This window comes from Perna viridis, chromosome 13 (genome assembly GCF_037379345.1).
Source record: "Perna viridis isolate PV_CMFRI_1.1 ecotype Kerala chromosome 13, ASM3737934v1, whole genome shotgun sequence".
In the NCBI taxonomy this organism is placed as follows: domain Eukaryota; kingdom Metazoa; phylum Mollusca; class Bivalvia; order Mytilida; family Mytilidae; genus Perna; species Perna viridis.
Window position 1 is genome coordinate 17,693,406 of NC_142457.1, and position 19,891 is coordinate 17,713,296.

Below are 19,891 nucleotides of genomic sequence, written 5' to 3' on the forward strand. Positions count from 1 at the left end.
AGGATTTCGAACGATCTGTCTGCAGTGGAGCTTGGATATTGACATTTTACACGTTTCTGTTGAACATTCGCATTAAAATAAGAAATACATAGTGCATAAACAAACGTAATAATGATTACTAATGACAGATAATGACATAATGATATATTTCACTTGTACTACATGTATGATATTAACCTAATTATTACAAGCCTAGAAAATAAACTCATCAGACAATAAAATATTTTCGGTCATAAAGCACATCCTTAACCGAAATAGTCTCAAAACAGGCATAGCGTCTACAACTATTGAAATTCTGATGACATTCAAAGGGTTACATGATCTTCATAAGCTTCTAACCAATCAGAAGATGTAATTTTCCATAAAAAAAAGCAGTAAAGCAGAAGATAAACAAACCTATAATTAAAACAGGTGACAAAATGTGCCTTATCTTGGTGCAAAGATGAATGACATCAAGCAAACAGATAAACTACTATAAAAAACAAAAAATTATTACATGAATGAGAAAAAAAGAAGACATTAACAACATACACCTCGTTAAAAGTGAACCAAAATCTCTGCATTTTAACGCAATATCGCCTTGATAACAAACTTTATTTTTTATCAAAGAGTTTGAAGGGTCTTTTATTTCTATCATAGTAACCACAATATTAATTTCTGTTCAGTTACCTTTTCGGCATTATTTCAATTCAGAAGTAGTGATGTAAGTCGATACATCATGCACGACACACGCTGTGACAGTCATTTCTTCGAATAAGGTATTATATCAATGAACGTTTTAATCTAACCATATTTGGCTAATATTTTCTGATGAGTTGTGCCCTTATAAATTCTAAATTGATAGATCTTGACTCGTACAACATCGTCTACATAAGAGGCTCTAAAATTGGTAGAAATGTGAGCTTTAATTGATCCATCTGCCCCTGTAGACATCATTTGAAGAACAAAAATCTAATTTAATATTAGTTTTTAGCTTTTGGCAGGAGGAAATAATTATTAAAGTTATTTAATATTTATTTATTAGGTAAATCTCCAATTCTAGAGAATATATGAGGATCGGGATCAATGTAAAATACAAAAATAGTTAAAACTGCTGAACAAATGAAATACTTGTGTAAAAAAGGATGTAATCTATGGAGGCTGTTAAATTGAATAATTCGTTGGAAATAGGATATTGTAAATGGTGAGTTTATTCCTTTCAAGTGGCAGTAGAAGTGAAATAATCATACTTCATCCATCCATGAAATAAAAAATTGTGAAACGCAACAAAGTCGCCAGCATTTAACCTTAATGCTAAATGATTATTGCTTTCATATATTACCAAAATGTCTACAAAAATGTAAACACACCTTAAGGTTCAGCCAAGTCAATATCTAGGACGTTACTTAATGAAATGTTTTCATAGTTTTAATAATACATTAAATTTAGCACTGAAACATTGCTTAATATGTACGAGCACAACTCAAACTTAGCACCACATGTTTTATAACGTCTATATAACATTGACAGCAAAAAGTTAACAACATATTTTAGAATAAATATTCAGCTGTCAAAAACATCTGAAATGCATACAGTTCTGTTCCTTAATGAATAATGCAGTGCAAGCTAGCAATTATTTGTGACAAATTGCTAGATCTGAACAAAAATTTTAGTATTTCATCTTTATTGGTGTTGGTATTTAGCTGTATCTTGATATAAAATATCTCAATTCATCTAAATTTAAAGAAGTTGCAATTTTTTCGAGAATATTAATGCACTGCATTATACATTTAGGAATAAAACTATATGAACTTAAGACTTCAAATCTTGTTTTTGACAAAATATTTTAAAATATGCTGTTTACATTTTTGTTGTCAATTTTATATAGAAGTAGAAGGAATATCCTAGATATTGACTTTTGCAGAACCTTAAAGTGAGATCTGAAAGGCCCCAATAACATTAAAAATAAAATCCACGGTAACTGAACGATTATTATTCCTTAAAAGCAATTTAAAAAGTAATGTAACATTACCAAGACACATAAATGACAAAATCTCCAGCGGTTCTTTTCACAAACAAAATAGTCGTAAGTTATGACGTCATAGTAAATCAAAGTATTGTGACGTCATAACTTACGACAAATTTAACTCTTACGATTTTTTTTTGTTAAAAAGAACCACTGATTATGGAGAGGCGCATGTAATAGGTGATGGGGTTTAATTAGTTCTAAACGTGGGCACTTTCATGTGAGGATTTGATGGTAATTAAGATTTAAAGCCTTCGCCTTTATTATTACAAGGGCACAAACACATACCAATGTTTGGCACTCAGATATAAAAAGAAAATCGGGAAAAAGTGTTTTTGCAAGCATTGTAAACAAATCCACCATTAAAAAGTCTAAAAGCAGTCTTCAAAACAAGACAAGATAAATATATAAGGTTTTATCTTATTTCTACAAAATTGTGTTTTTACTTTTGTGATTATATAATGTATGTAACAAATCGAACGAATATTCATATTTTTTAATCTGTGGATGTCCATTTATAATTTTAAGTTAATATGTGAACATATTAATTTTGATTCATAGTTGTTGACATCTCTAGATATTAATGAATTGTGTAATGAATTATAATTGAAATACAATGTAATGTGACATCCCTACATTAACTACCACTATTCGTGCACTTTCCTAAGATTTATTCATTTATTTATTTGTTTTTGTTTAATGTTTTTGTTTTTGTTATTGTTTTTCTAATCCTTTTTTTTGTGTTTTAACTGAGTAAATATTCTTCGCATGTTATAGTGATTCTATATGTCTACTTGAATCAACCCTAGTGTGGAACTTCAGCAAATCTTCTGTATTGCACTAAAGGTTAAGTTTGTCTTTTTGTAGTCATATTTGTGTTGTTAATATCGTGCTAATTTGTTCTTTAGAGTTCTTCCATTCGAAAAGGTAAAGTGAAGAGTATACACTCAGACAGCAATGGTATTGATTAAAGAATTTTTCAGTCGCTAAATGATATCGTTAATATCTAAAGAAGATAAAAAATAGAAGATAGAAGATAGAATAGCAATTAAACACCAAGTTCTTGTAAACAGGTTCTCTAGACAAGCCTTACATTGTTCTAGAAATCTTAAAGATATGTAAAACATCATTGAATATCTTATGGTAATCTCTGAAAATATTTTCTATATTACGGTTATACGCTGGTACATTTTTTACATATCATTTCTGTATTTTTTATAAATGAAGTACATCAACATTAAAACTGTATTATATACCTACATGTACTTATAGAGTACGTTTCCTTTGAGCATCTCAAAGCATTTTAAAGATATTGCATTAAACATATACCATCCCCTCAATGTTTCGATCCCGAATTCACCATTGACAAATCCACCTCCGTCCATAGAATCCCCTAAAATATTTCTTATCGAATATTCATATTAGCAAATTGAATTTTATATTTTTAAATTCTATTTTTAACTAAATTTATTACACGCTTTCATATCCATAAATTCTTTAAAAATGATTTCCCAATCCTCCTCATGAAAAATCCCCATCCGCATACACCATTCTCAACCCATTCCCATTCCCCAGTCCCCTTATACTATAGAATGGGAAGTTTTCCACATACAAGTACTGTATGTCAGTTGATAAATTTAAGCAGGTTCTAAGCAATAGCAAAATTGGCTAAATTGATATGATAAGACTTCAGTAGATGATTGATTTAAACAGATTACCATTTTATTCAGGGTTTAGACATGATGTACTGTATAATGTTCAATAACTTTTGTTTTTAACCTTTAACAGACAACGTGATATCAATTAGCGAATATCAATATTATCGACGCAGATGCGTTCAAATTTAGCTTCATTGGTGTTATTTCTCACGTCATACGTCGCAAAAACAAAACAAAAGCGTTACGGGTGCATTTCTTTTTAAAAATAATTCAAGGTAACCAGTATTCAAACGGTAATCAAAACATTAATATAAAAAAAAAAATAAGACTAGACTTTAGAAAAAGAGAGAAATCATGAAATAACACATACAAGGACACAAAGGAAAATGAACCATCATAAATATAACTGATAACTGAGAGCATAGATCAGTGCAAAGGGGGTGCGGGTAGCAACAGTTTTATGTCTAGAATAATCCGTCAGTTGCTTATAAAACAAAATATAAAAGTGTATATTTCATACCTCTGTTTTACTTGTACATTGCATATTCACTAACAGTAATACAAGTTTAGATTTTATAAGAGTAGAAGTTTATATTGTATTTGATCAATAACGATTAACAAACTTACTTGATAAGTATTTATTCTCTCTGAAAAATATATTTTGGGGCAAATACTTCGCTGTAACAGTGTACAATATTGTTTTGGAGCGGTTTAAAGGTTTCACCGTTAATCATTGAGGAACCTTGTCAGACTTTAACCTGAAAATTATCACCCCGGCGGGGTTATTATCGATATGACACATTTATCACATCTATTATCGTTACCTTTATCTTATTATGAAATTACTCCGATACAAGAAATAACGACATTATATGAAAAAAAAAATGAGAATTCTGTTGGCTGTTTTTCGTTTTGTGTGTGTGTTTTTATTTATTTTTTTGTTGTTGTTGTTGTTTTTTTTTTGTTCGTTACCTTTTGTTATTTTTACTAACTTATTTTTACTTATTGTTTTGTGTTTCTTTAATGATGGATAAAAATGATGTTTATATGTAATATAACAATAAATACTTGCAAAGATGAGAAATACAGACTTTTCTTGGGATTCAGTTTTTCTGATGGGATTTCTTTTTTTGTTTTTTGTTTTTGTTTTTGTTTTTTGTTTGTTTGTTTGTTTTTTTTTTGTTATTTCCATTTATATCAAATTGAAACTATAATGACATTGCCCTACATATTGATGGAAGATAACAAATTATCAAAGAACAGAAACTTATGACTACATGTACAACCTCGGCATTTCAATGCAAAGTTTTACCTTTAACAACAAACAGCTGACCACCATCTCTACATATAACATTTCACAATAGCAATGATTACCTCCGTGTTTATGTATTTAAGCAAATCGTTAAATCAATAAAGTCCGATTTGATAAACAATAATCTGCATTAAATGTACTCGGGAAATTATCAATTGTAGTGACAACTTGTCGGAGTGGCGACTTGTCCTATAACGTCTCAACAGCAGATTGAACTTACAATTACGACAACTAAACAATATATCATCATAAATTAGAGTACAATGAATCTTCATTTCATATTAATCAAACTTACCGGCCACTGAGTTGATAATCCACGAAACAAAAAAAAGTATTTAACCATCTGAATTAACTTTGTTGTTAATTGATATCAACTAGTAATAAATTATTTTGAGATAAATACTGTAATCTGATTGGTTAAAATAATTTTGTTATATCTCAATGGATAAAACATATTGACACGCCCCTATTCAGTTAAATCCAGAGCTCCTTTTTTTTGTTCTTTGTTTCTGTTGTATTTTGGAGAATTTCACTCGTACGAACAAATGGAATTCTCATTGAAATCTCACGGGATTATCTTAAAGCTCCAACTTCAAAGATTATGCATTTTTATTTGTTTGTTTGTTTTTTTCATATTACAACTTATGTCAGAAATTATGTAAAAACTTTTTGTACCGTGCTAAACACGTTTATATTGCCATGAGATTGAAACCATCACTACCGACGTTATATGGTCATTGTGATGAGATCGTGGACCATTATGGTGTATACATCTGCACCTTGATGACCGATTTGTTGTAAGCGTCTTCTTCCGTCTATCTGTAATTTGATGCTTAATGTATGAGCAACTCAGTGTGTGTTTCTAGAAAGGCAGAGTTTGCTTACAATGTCGGTAAGCCTTGCCTATGCTCCGAGCTTTGCGTAGAGTATGGGTTTGTTCAATTACAATATTATTCGTTGTACGTATGATATTGGTTACTGTAGTTCTGCGTTGTGTTGTAAAGTAAAAATAAAATATCAAATTAAGTTTTTGAAGGCTCATCAAAAGCATCTAGAATATTTGTTTAAGAACGAACCGTTAATGTTATGGCCACATTTTGAAATCTGATGCTTTCAATATGAAATTTCATATATGTTTCATAGAACATACCACAAAATCAAAGAAACTCATATTGATCCGAATGCTTGTTGAAAGGCTTATATCGGTAGAGGGGTAGTTTTAAGTATGAATGCAAAAGGTCATGGCATGTTCTGTTAATGATATTTGTTCAGTTATAATTATTTGATTCAGAAGTGTTTTCCTGTTAAATTTGTACATCATTTATCTTTTGCTGTGCTAAATACATATGATTCAGCTTGTAAAGTGATTCAACAAGTCTTCTATGTGGGACCATTATATAACTAGTGTTAACTATGATATTTAAGCAAACATTTATCTCAAGTATTTTGTATATAAAGATGTGTTCTTTTGTGATGTAGTCCAAACAGATAAATGGAAAAAAATCAAATGATCATACTTCTCCAGAAATGGTGTATTGGGCATTGGAGTTTTTGATATTGGGCTGTGGAAAATGGAAAATGCTGGGACATAAGGCACCCCCGAGCTTCCATCGCTTCTCTTTTTCCTTTATGATGTACTGAGTCTGCCCCCAGGTGTAAACCAGCCTTTGAATCTCTGTTTTGATGGTTCTCTTCCAGGTAGTTTGAAGTCTTTCTGGCTTTCTGTAAAGCTACCTGTAATTGAGGTAGTGAACAAAAGGAAATGGTCAATGGATTATTGTAAACAGCTATGGGGAACCACTTCGAATATTACAAAAGTAGAACTTTATTTTTCGATGTACAATCTCCGTGTTTAAAACTACAGAACACAATGTTGTAATATGAGTAATCTCGAACATAAACAAAGACAAATGTTTATCGGCAATGCAACATGTACTACGTTATACGAGTTTTTCTTAACTACGCGGACATTTCAACCGTGCTGGACTTAACAAAAGTTGGAATATGGAACATAGTTATGTTGCTCCAAGGTTGAAGTTTTATTGCACTCTGCAGGAAGTCCTGAATCATAATCATAAAAGTCTATCCATCTGCACCACAATAACCAATTTGTTCACCGTGTCATAGTTTGCCTTACCTCTTTCGTCATTGGAACGTTTGTATTCAGAATTTTACATCAATCACATGCAAGCATCAAAGTAACTTGGACTGATTTCATTCTGTTTCAATTGAATGCTTGATAGGCTCTGGTGATAGTGAATATGATGCTAACATATCACTGATTTCAAGAGTTGTGTCCCTTACCCTAGGTATACCTCCTTAAATGTTGATGCTTCATATATGAAAGAGTGTATGTGTTTTGTAGTACACGCCATAAACACGTGTTAACTCGAAAGCTTGTGGAAGGTATATATCGGTAGAGGTTTTTTACGTGCGTTATTTAAAAGTCAATGTCATATTCTGTTCATCATATGTGTTCAATTGTAATTATTTGATGAGTTTTCTTGTTAAATATGGATATTAATTGGTTTGCTGTGATAAATACATACGTTTCAGCATGTAATATGATTTCCAAGTCTTCTGTGTGGAACCATTATATAACCGTCGTATTTTTGTTTGAAATATCATATGTGCTTTATAGTGCACACTATATCAAAACATGACACGAATAATTATCATGTGTTTGATGAAAGGCAGAGGTATAGAGGAGGTTTTACGTGTATTATTTGTGCTGAGGATTAGTAGTTACGATGTCTGTGTACGTATAAGAATCAGACCGTACACTTATAACCGTTGGCGCGGTTATTGTCCGATGTTTTATTCGGTTATATCTACTAGTAATTCTGTTCGCCTCATTATGCGTACACATCGTCACTGTTTCTTGTCTTTGTGTGTGTGTGTGTGTGTGTGTGTGTGTGTGTGTGTGTGTGTGCCATGTTCTTGGGTTTTGTTGTATCAGATTTTTTTCCTTTCATTAACTCTTCGGTTTATTGATAGTTTATATGATTTACTTCTTAGTTTATTATTTTTTTTCTAAAATAAATACTACGAAACGACAACCAAAACATTTAATTTACTATTAATACAATATCATATACTTACAAGTAGTTATCATCTATTTACAAAACATGAAAATCATAAGGGTTAAATAAGAAACTGTCTGAAAGTTGAAAAACTGTACACTGAATAATGTTTAAAACTTATGAAACTAAAGTAAATGTTTCTATTACAAACACTCTGACGACGAAGTATCGTTACAAAATAGACAAACAATACAATGCCGCTGTATAAACGTGTCAATCTCGTATTTAAAGAGAAATTGTAGAATTGTTAGAATACAAACCTAATTTTGCATATATCTCATGTAAAACAATGATAATTCTAGTAAAGTAGTACTCCAGCTAATAATTATGCAAGGTGTGATACATGGATTGAAAGTCTAAATATTTTTATTTGTGATATTTTGATTACAAATGCTTACGTAAACAAAAAAAATAACATGTGGATGTTCGGAGAATTCGTGTTCTTAAGAGATATAAATTATATAGAACGTACTGTAGAATTAAAAATGAAGGCAGATATATCTGTAAATGACACTAAAATACAATATAAACCACTGGATTTTTAATGTGACTTAATGGCAGACAGATTGAAATGAATGATTATTCATTCCACCATAAAGACCTATAATCCAACTTCAATAACAAATATAAATACTGATTCTTAATAGCATGGAAAATCATCAGATCAAAGAGCAAATAACATTAAAACTGTTCTATACAAGTTTAAAAGAAAACATTTTAAGAAGTCAATTTTTCCCATACGTGTGGATAAAATAAGTTGTGTGTGTATAACTAAATGTCTATTTTTTTTAACATTGTCTAAATAAATTATATTTCAATACATTTTATGCAGATTAATCTCTTTCAAATTATTGCTATTTACTAAAATATGGCATAAACTATAAACAACATTATTGCAATATTGTTATCTAAAACATTCTACCTACGGAATAAAAAAAAATGTCTCAAGTCTAATATTGCCATACCAATAGATGCTTGCAACTGATCCGACGAATCATGAACTATTTGTTATATAATACTTTTATTGACCGGCAGAAATATCTAAGAAAGAAAACAAATAACAGTCTTAAAGTTTAAAGTATAAACGTTAATAAATATCTTCTTGGTATAATAGATCGCCGATGACGATGAATCTTGGAAGTCATGAGATATTTAAAGCCGCTGTTAGTAATTCGTCCTTTCCGTATTTCCAAAAAGATTTACTATTTACAACGGGATCAGCGACTTCACCACTACTAGAACTACACATCAACACACTACTGATGATTAAGAAATAGGTGTTTCGTATTTTCGAGGTTTTAGATACTATTTTTCCAATGTAGCACTCGTGTAAGTTCATTATCATCAGATCTGTTAATTTGGGTTATTACTAAGCTGTGTTTTGCAAAATATCTACCTCTTTTTCCACACAACAGATTTGCAAATGAGTTTCTGAATTTCGTTGATACAAAGTTATAGATGATAGGATTAATGGCAGAGTTCATATAGACTAAAACACGAGGGAATGTTTTCAAGAGGAGATAACCCTCCAGTTTCAATGACATTATATGGGATTTACTGGCAAATATAAGCCACAGGCTTATAGCCCTCTGTGGAACAAGACAGAAAAAGAACATGACTACAACTACCAACATTAGTTGAATCATTTGTCGCCGCTCTTTTAGAATCTTTTTTGAGTATCGGTCAGCTGATTGGTTAATGAACTTCTTCCGGTTCGCCAATGATTTGCATATTTTGCCGTATAGAAGAATAAGCATGCAAAACATAAAGCAAAAGAAGATTGCAAAAATGGCAATGAAGTAAACAAGGTGCCATTCTTCCGTAATCGGCATGCGGCAAACTTTTATTGGTGTTCCATCCCTGAATTGTGAATCTCGAAAAACTGGAATGAAAGCAGTGGGGAGGCTCACGATTGAGGATGAGGTCCAGATCAGTAAAAGTTGGGCCGTCATATTGCTAACTCTCCCATCATCATATTTCAAAGGAAAGCAAATCCCTTTGTATCGATCCCATGTAATGGCTAATATAGTCAGAACGGAGGATAGAGTTACCACGTGTTCTAAATACGGAACGATCTTACCTGAAATATTGAAAAAATAATCATGATATAAGTAAATGGTGGTATCTTGTTTTTCTTAGCATACACTGAAAAATACAATTTGTATGTTTTAGTGTTTAAGATGAATTATTAGACATTTTAGAGATTAACGACATGCTTCGATATTTGCGTTTCGACATAAAACATATTTCAAGAACTTCTATTGAAATTAGTGGTTAAATACATTGTGTTTGATCCATATATATACCTCATTTCTTTTGCAAAACAAAAATTTATATTAGTATCTTATTAAGAAATAAATGACTTTCGCTGCAGGAAAAATGCATCGTCGATAATTCATATTAGTCCATTAAGTCAACTGTTTTGTATGTATTGCTTTAAGTATTTACTTTTTTTTGTATTTAAGTAGCAGTCTTTGTAAGAATCATGCAAAATGAAAAATGTGATACACCCCAAAAAAAGGCTACATATTTTTATTTTTGTAATTAAGTTGTTTGATGTGCGTATATTATGAAATGTGTAATTATTCATTTCGATCTGTCTGCTCTTAGGAGATAATCAACATTGAAAATCCAACAGATTCTATTGTATTTGATTGTCATTTACCGAGTTATCTAATTTAATTTTGAAATTTACATTGCATTCTATATAAAATTTATCTCCTATGAGCACGGGTTATATGAAAAACCAAATATCAATTTCTGTTTACTTAAGCATTTTAAACAAAATATCAAAAATAAAAATATGTAGGCTTTCAAACCATGTAACACATTTTGCATGATACTAAGCTGGAGTGCTACTTAAGTTGATAAAAATTTCCGAGTAAAGTATATGATCAGATTCGAAATTTTTGAAATGTGATAGCATCTCTGATTCCCTCCTGAATATAGCATGTAAGCGTTTAATTGCATTTATCACCCGAGGGTACACAATGTTTTTCACTGTAACATCTCTTTTTTCTCTTATTAAGGAATGTAACCAATATCTATATATATATCATCTTGTGTGAATAATTTTTTTTCGATTTACACAGAAAAAAATGAACCGGTTAATGTTTTGCGTAAATCGAACCAAAGTGCTCTATACAAGATACTATATTCAGATTATTAGTTACATTCCTTATGATTAAATCTATGATAAATTCATATTAATTTATTACAAAACAATCGCATTCTTTCAGACAGGATTATGTCATTGGTAAAAGAAGTCAGGTTAAAAAGGGTATGGTTTAAAGTTCATGAACTTGTTTATTGATCAGGTACATATAGGAAACGTTCATACCAACGACTATTTTTCTTACAGTAAAAAATGTCATATTAAATATTATAAAAATGTGATAAAATGTAAATAAAAGAGGACTTGGTGCAAACGAGTTGCCGCCTTCGGACATAAAGTGAACACAATACTGCAAGGGCATCTCAATCATTACGATATGTGAACAAATTATAGAAAATAATGTAAATAAACAACCAAAAATGTACATCCGAGGAATGGCTAGTAGTAACGGCTGGTATGTAACGCGTCTCCCGAGATCTTGCTCAAAAAGGGTAGTTTGGTAAAAAAGGGACTTATTTTGAGATTGATTTCGTATATTTTGTTAATAGTATATGTATAATGATTTTAATATAGAGGATTTTACTGGGTTAAAGCCTTGTGTGCAATAAATTCGTTGTTTAGTAAACAATTAAATGTGTTTAAACGAAGATATTGTTGACGAAGATCATCACAAATGACTACTCTTTCAGTGATTCTAGCCTCATGTACAACATTCAAGTAAGGTGGTTTCGGCCTAGCATACAAATACAAACATGCCAATCATTTATATTGTACATTTCGATATGCTGAACATGTGTTTAAAAGAGTAACATTTCATCAGTAACGTTGAAATCATATATATAGGAAGATTTATTTCAAAAATTAAGTGTAAAGAAGAAGTACAAAAACAAAAACCATCGAAAAAGGAAGCAAATATGCATTAAATATCCATGAGCATATGATAATAATTTAAATCAATTTTCGTATATGACATTTGAATTTTCGCAGTTTGTACTAGAAGGTTTTATCCTGTACAAGCTGTAAATTACAATACTTGAACTTTGCCTACATGACAGGTATCGACTATGTAATTTGAAATGAGATTGATATTCACATTGGTCGATTTACAGTAGGTAGTTATTTGAACTCAGAATGAAGCTGAAAATGGACCGAATACCCTACAGTGAGACCTTCAATTGGTCACGTATTATTTTACGAAACTTACAAACTTGAATTAAAAAATTATAAATGTAATACATGTTTGATTCTTTTAGTGTTATATAACTATTGTAATTAATACATGTAACAATTAGTGCATTTCACGGAAAGCATTCTCATCAGATACGAAACACTCATTTTAATAATTTTTATTATTTTAAATGAATATTTTTTTTCCAAAATGATGATTATCCTTTAGCACCGTGGATGTCATAATTTTTGTTGTCGAGGTTCTCAAAGATTACTAAAAGAGTGTTTACACTTACTGAAGACCTTTTTGATATCTTGGAATGTAGTCACTATTTTATTGTATTAAAGTAATAATGTGTAAAAAATTCCGATACAAAGGGACAAATATCTAATTCCACAGTTAACGTGTAGAGAAATGTAATAGATAGAAGATTTTGTATTATAATTCAGCATTTCGAGATCCTGGAAGTAAACGATAAATGCAGACCGGTCCTTTGATTTCAATGCGTTATAAATCAAAATTTCCAGTATGAAAAATTAAATTAGAATGAGACTTACAAACCCTATTTCGGCGTAAATGTTTTATATAATTTACTAGTATGCGAAAGTTTAATGTTCTGTACTCATTATTTCAAAGGGCATATTTAATAAAGAATAATACATTATTAAAAAGTCTATAAATTTCAATGAAATGCTTAGCTTAAATGAAAGAATACAATTAGTAAATAAGATTACAAATAATACGGCTTGTCTTCTCTATAGAAAAAATCGCATGGCATGATTTTATTGCATTACTATACAAGTAACATTAACAACGTAGCAATTATGTAAAAAAGGTATAATTTAAGCTTTTGTAATTTAATATTTTTTTTAATGTAGATTCATTGTGAAATCAAATATTGGTTATTCAATATTAGTGTGTTTTATAAAACAGTTGCTTAAACGAAGAATGTTTCACTACAGAAGATATAGTGATTCCACAAGTAAATAAGCACTGAAGTATTAGGTTTCCAAATGTTCTCATTTCTTGTAATTGTCAATTCCTCCGTTAATGATGCATAACCATATAATAGGTGATGTTTCCCAATTAACAGAAATAATCGATACTTCATAGAACAATCATTCTATGCTTACATTAAAATCTCAAACCATTTCTTCCTTAATAACATTATCTAAGTGGTGTTCCTGGTCAATGCTCCAAGTTTTAAGGTTTTGGTGAAGTCCCAGGTTCTCATTTTCTTTTGTTTCTTTGTACATTTTATGTTTGTTATTTCATGTTCTTTGTTGTGTGTGTCTGTTTTCCCTGTATGATCCTTATCCGCGGATTATTTTCTTTTGAAGTCTGATGGAATCTACTATTATTCCTGAATTATATTTGTCGTTTTTGAAAAGATTTTTTTTTCATGTTTAAGACCTTTCACATATATAGGTCGTCGACAACAATTCACTCCTACTAATTGCCTACGATCCTACACCGCCATATGGCATATGGTCATTTGTTTTCTACGTAATATAAATAAAACAAGAAAAAAAGTATTTAAATCAATGTCAAAATATCTTGTTCAACTGATAGTTTTAAATGTCACTAAAATCTATAGGTACTTTTACAAACTTATTTTCTATTTTCACTAAAAGTTAAGTAGTATTCTTTCTCACACTTGTATAGAACATCATATTTAAACTTGTCAATATCAGAAAAATTTTTCAATTTGTATTTGTAGGATAAAGGGTCTATTTTGTGTCGATTTGTATTGCATATCATATGAAGAGACATTCTGATTCGTTATAAAAATTCAAAAATAACCAATATTTTGTTTGGTGGATTTCTCAGTTTATACATGATAAAACGTGACTAAGTTAAATTATTAGTTGTCCCTCTGTACTTTACAGCTTGAAGTGCAACATTTGAGAATTACATGGTTTTGCAATGTATGGTTATCACACGAATCGCGTATGATATGGTAATCATATGTTTTTCACAAACATATAATTACAGTACCTGAACCGATCTGATCAGTCATCGATCCGTCAAACCGATCAATTAAACCGGTGAACTCATCACTTGTCCACAGAACAGTCAATATATTTTACGGTTTCCGTTGTCTTCTTTGTCAATTTTACACATGTTTACATAATGCAATATATTTGAATATAATTTTGTACTTTAACTTTACATAAGTTCTATTTTTAACGGATTATTCGTCAATTTACTTAACAAACTGCAATCAGATTGGTCGCCAGTCATCGGTTATCGATTCGTCAGCGATCATCGATCCGTCAAACCGTTGCGCGGATCGGTTCAAGGACTGTATCATTTTTTAACAGTTGATAATTATATAACTTTCCAAGCTGCGAACAGAGTCTGACATTCGAAAATCTCTAAGACACTTTAGCAAGCCCTCTAATAAATACAAGAATCTTGTAATCGGTAAAAAGCGAATGATTGTACGCGAAGGTATTCGATTGTCAAACGACATTTGATTGGAATAAAGCAAGAGAATTTTGAAAGACCTGTCTGCAGCGGTTATTTGGAGAGCAAACGAACGTATGCCGCTACCTGGACCTCAATAACTGTCATATGATAATCGCCATTGAATTATTATATGAATTCCATATGATTGTCAGATGTGGCACTGACAGCTGTATAGTACGATACGAATTACTTTGATATATATATAAACTACTTTACCAAAACCTCCATCAATTATACAACTATGTAGGCTATTAAGGAATTGGACCTAGGATAAGGGAAACAACTCTTACAAATCATTGGAACGTTTGTATTCAGCATTTTACATTAATCTCATGTAAGCATCAAAGAAACTTGGACTGAAATCATTCTATTTCATTTGAATGCCTGATTGGCTTTGGTTAAATTGAATATGATACAAACATACATGTATCACTGATTTCAAGAGATTAAACAAACTGATTTTCTCAGGCTCATCTATACCAACTTATTCTCTTTAACGCATTAATATTATGTTCTATATATATTTTCTACATAGGAAATTAATCATATTCTATCACATAGAAGCAGCTTTGTGATGCACAAAATTAGTCCGAGGTGTGTTCAATGATGTAGCTTATGATCTGGGTACTAATTTGTCTTGAAAAGTCGTTAAACTATCATGAATGAGACAGCTGAACGATGTAGGCTTATTAGTGATGTAACACTATTAAAAAGCACCATTTCGGATATCGGCATTAGTAAAAATCAGAACAGTGTAAAACAATGTATTATGGTTATTAAGATTTGATGTGATTGTATCGCAATACTGCTAAAATCATAAGCTTAGACCATGGGCGCCACAAAATATACTTCTAGTGAAACATAATCTGACAACGTTTAATCAGATTTTAACGACAATCAAACGATAATTTGATAGTGAAAAGGCCAAATATTTAGAGGTAAATATTAAAGTAAAAATTACACACTTTATTAGGGAAATAATAGATAAAACAACCTAATGAGCAACCTAGCTTCAATCATTCGCCGAATTTACAAGATATAATCCCGTTCGCAAATTTGAACATTTTTTTTGTATATTTATGTTTCTGCTTATACTCGGCGTCACATAAATAACATACTGTTAAAATTTGAATAAAAATATTTTCTACAACATTATTGACACCTACCGTCGTTTAAATTGTCTTAAATGACTTGCTCATTCGTTTAGCCAAACGGCTTCTCCCTAAACATTGAATCGTTCAATTCCGGTCTGATTTTAATTCTCGGTGCCAATATTTACATTGTAAAAAGTCGGCCATGTTTTTAGTGATCGGGTTGCTAGGAGATGTTGTTTACGTTTGAATGGTTTGTCCAAAAACCAAAGAACCCAGAATGCATTTCGACGTTATTTCGGATATCTCGGATTTATTTTACGCGAACAACGTACAATACCGAGAAGTTGATCAAGCAGACGATTGTCACCGGAGTTCGACGGGAACTTACGAACTTCGTTTGTAAACAAATCGTCCCGTAGAAACCAACATGGCGGATATTAGTATGGGAGTTTCCCGTAAGGATTTGTTACGCATGATTTAAGCTAATAAGCGACTCGTTGGTACTAACACGTCATGCATATATGCGAACTATCTTCATATTAAATAAAGGAGAGACAACTCTAGCGGTAAGTCCCGACGGTTTAAAAAGTAGAGCTTCAATTCGAAAATGAGTTGTATGTGACGTCGAGTATAGTTACAGATATATAAGTTAATGTGGTTTGCCAAAATTTGTATACATCATAAGTTTTGAGTTATTTGCCATTAACATGACAAATGCATTTAATCAAAATAAAAAGGGTTTGAATTTGCAAAAAGTACTCCCCCCATCCTCAAAAAAAAAGTTACCCACGAACTTAGTTCTCCTCAATATGTTAATGGCAATTCCTCGGTAATTCCCCAACCCAGTTGTCGGATTTATTCATAATATCTATCAAAATTTGCAATTTACCAAATTGCAAAATACCTAAAACACTGAGGCTTGTATTGAACATGGTGCATGTAGAACCTCTGGATAATTGATTTGACTTTGTATTTCGATGGTTTTTGATTTGAGTATTTCTTGTACATTGTTCCTACATATTTGATTATATTACTGGTGATGAAGAGTAACTCTTTGAAACACATGTACAGCATATGACAAAAACCATATGTTTAGTTTACTATTTTGTATTTGGTAAAACCACTTATGTATTTTATTTAGTAGTATTCAGTGTAATTATTTTATCACGTTTCCCAAAATAATCAATGTTGCCTACAGTCATTCAGTATTATATATTGGCCATTCATAGAATGGATAAGGATAACTGGATATAGTACGACATATCTATGTCAGAACAGATTTTATCTACAAACAATGTCAGATTAATAAAGATGTTCACTGCTCACATTCAGTTTTTTTCCAGATTTTCGGATTCCTCTGTTTGTTTTTCCATTTCATAACTTAAATATTTTTTTTTGCCAAGAGACCCCCCTCCCTCTTTTCTTTTCATAATTTCTTAACAACCCTTTCAAATCCTTGTTATTTTCAAACTGAGAAGCGAACATCTTAAATTATTAAATTGAAATTTCGGGGCATTATTCCAACAATTACAAAACTACTCTCCTTAAATTGGACGCGTACTGATTTCCCCTGATGGCTAAGTTTATTGGACATAATTACACAGTAGATATTACTACCGCATAGTTAATTCAGTTAAATTGATAGGACTCTATTGATATTCTGGTCATAATATAACCTAATCCTAATTACGGTTAACCATTTTTTTTTTGTTAGAACTCATATGAGGCAATACCTAATCGAACCGAAAAAAAAAAAAATATGTTTTGAGTAGTAAAATTAAATAAAAAAAAACAAAAACAGCAGATTTTTGCGAAATCATATTGGCTACTATATTTTAAGGAATTACTGTTATTCTCTGTTTATGAAGAAATAACCTCAATTACGTGGTGCACTGCTAAGCCGATTATGCTCAAGTGTGCACCACGTGCAATTAAATGTACAATTGAAATTTAAAAAATCTACGGCGATCTTTAAAGTACACATTTGAAGAATAAATACCTTAAGATAGCTGCTTCAATTCTGTGAAAGAATTTAGTTAATTAAAAATATTTTAATGGAGTTTTCAAAAAACCCAGCCTATAGACGAGACTTACATACAAATATGTCATAGTCTATTAAAACTTCCCATTTCGATAGTATCCGGTAGATTACATGATGTTGAATAGGAAATTTGTATGGAAAATGGGGATTTTAAGAGAAGATAAAGGGGAAAACGAATTAAAACAAAAAATACATTTTTGTTGTTTTGTATTTAAATGAAAAAAAACTGGGATGATGGTAAGCGGTGTAATTGGGAAGTTCAGATCATACTAGAACTGTTAGCACAAATGTATTTCTCAAACTTACAAAGAAAACTTCAGAATAATTATCCTTAATATTACTTACAGAGTGTTTCTCCGAAGTACCAGACTTCCTTGGCAAACAGATCTACAGCTGCAGATGGCATACACACCATCAGGATAAACAGATCGGCAATACTGAGATTAACTAGAAAGTAATTCATCCGAGATCTCATTTGTTTGTATTTATATATAACTATAACAACCATCAAGTTTCCAAATATACCGAGGAGGAATGTCATTCCGTATAAAATACTTGCGACGACGACAATATAGAGTGGTGGCTCTGGCATTGGCATCGAAACGTTCGACAATTGACTGGCGTCGTCGTAAGTGTCGGTAACGCTCAGATTTGTCATTGTTTTATTTTTCTGTTTCAGTTTTTTTTTAAATTCCACTTAAAATATGGTACTTAATATTGCTTTGTTGTTTTTAAAGGCGAGAACAGAAGAGTGACATGGAAAGTTTTTCCTTACTGCGTTAACCATCAATTTTAAAGTAAATTGTATTATGGATCTTCCACATATCATCAATTGTTATTTAAAAATTCAAATCACTTAAAAAGATATTGCTTAATTGTTCAAAATATGTCTTCAGATTCTTCTGCAGATGCAATGGACTGCTATCAATTGCTGATACAATGAAGTAAAGTACATTGAACAAATTAACTCGTTTATATTATTCTGTTAGATTTCCGGTTGGATTTCAGCTATTATTGTCAATTCCACAGAGCCTGTTCAGTAAAAATCCAGTTTTGTTTGCAATCTTTTGATTTTGCATAACCATATGTTAGCAACACTCGGTTTGAGCAATAATACAAGCAGCAAACATCCAAATTCTTTGTTTATACTTCTAAGACTTCCAAGACACGTTGACTTGGACTTGTTCTTCTACTAAGATAATTTATTCATAACATACACAGAGAAGTAATATTTTCGATTAGACACGTATAAGATCAGAACTTTCAGCTAGGAAAACCAATACGGATTTCTGGTAAATGCATGTAGAAAAGTTATATCAATTAAACGAAATTTTTATCCATTTCAGAATTAACTATAGTGAAAAGCAAACACAGTTTATGACAAATATCATTTCAAAATATCCATATATCATCTTTTAAAACAAAATGATGGCACAATAATTTAAAAGTCACTGTAAATAATGATAACAATAATAAAAAAAAACAAAGATGGTTGTGAAATATCCCTTCAGTCTGACAACTTCGCACATTCATTCGAAAATGAACGTACTAATTTGTGTTCCTCGAATCAATGATGTTTGCTAGCTATCTACCTTGATGCATCCTCAATGACGTTGTGTGTAAGACTGTGATTCTTTATGTGGGTTTCATTGATTTCTTGAGAATGTTAGGGAAACCAGTATCAGAGCGTTAATTATGTGTACAGCTTGTATTTAGTATTTGTTCACAATTTTAGCCAATGACTATTAAAGTACAAAATAAGGCGTATGTTTATGAAAAATAAATACTCTCTCTTTATTCCTGCTTCAAAACAATATTCTGAAAAAAGTTTTCTTTTATAGTTCCAGCCAGATATTTATGAAGCAACACAAAGACGTTTCTTCTTTTTACGAAAGAATTGATGTATTATTTTTTTAAATAGATATTTAGTTTTCTCGTGTTAA

The 19,891-nt window shown here is 31.0% G+C and overlaps 1 protein-coding gene across 1 annotated transcript; it reads right to left on the minus strand.

Annotated features, from left to right (window-relative positions):
* Nucleotides 1-8,889: 8,889 nt before the first annotated feature.
* LOC148599795 (orexin receptor type 2-like) lies at nt 8,890-19,473 on the minus strand. The gene is made up of 2 exons (XM_088558095.1): nt 18,294-19,473; nt 8,890-10,138 (listed from the first exon to the last, which is right to left on the minus strand). The coding sequence occupies exons 1-2, from the start codon at nt 18,604-18,606 to the stop codon at nt 9,357-9,359; spliced, it is 1,095 nt and encodes a 364-aa protein (XP_088414221.1). The 5' UTR covers nt 18,607-19,473; the 3' UTR covers nt 8,890-9,356.
* Between the last annotated feature and the right edge of the window lie 418 nt (nt 19,474-19,891).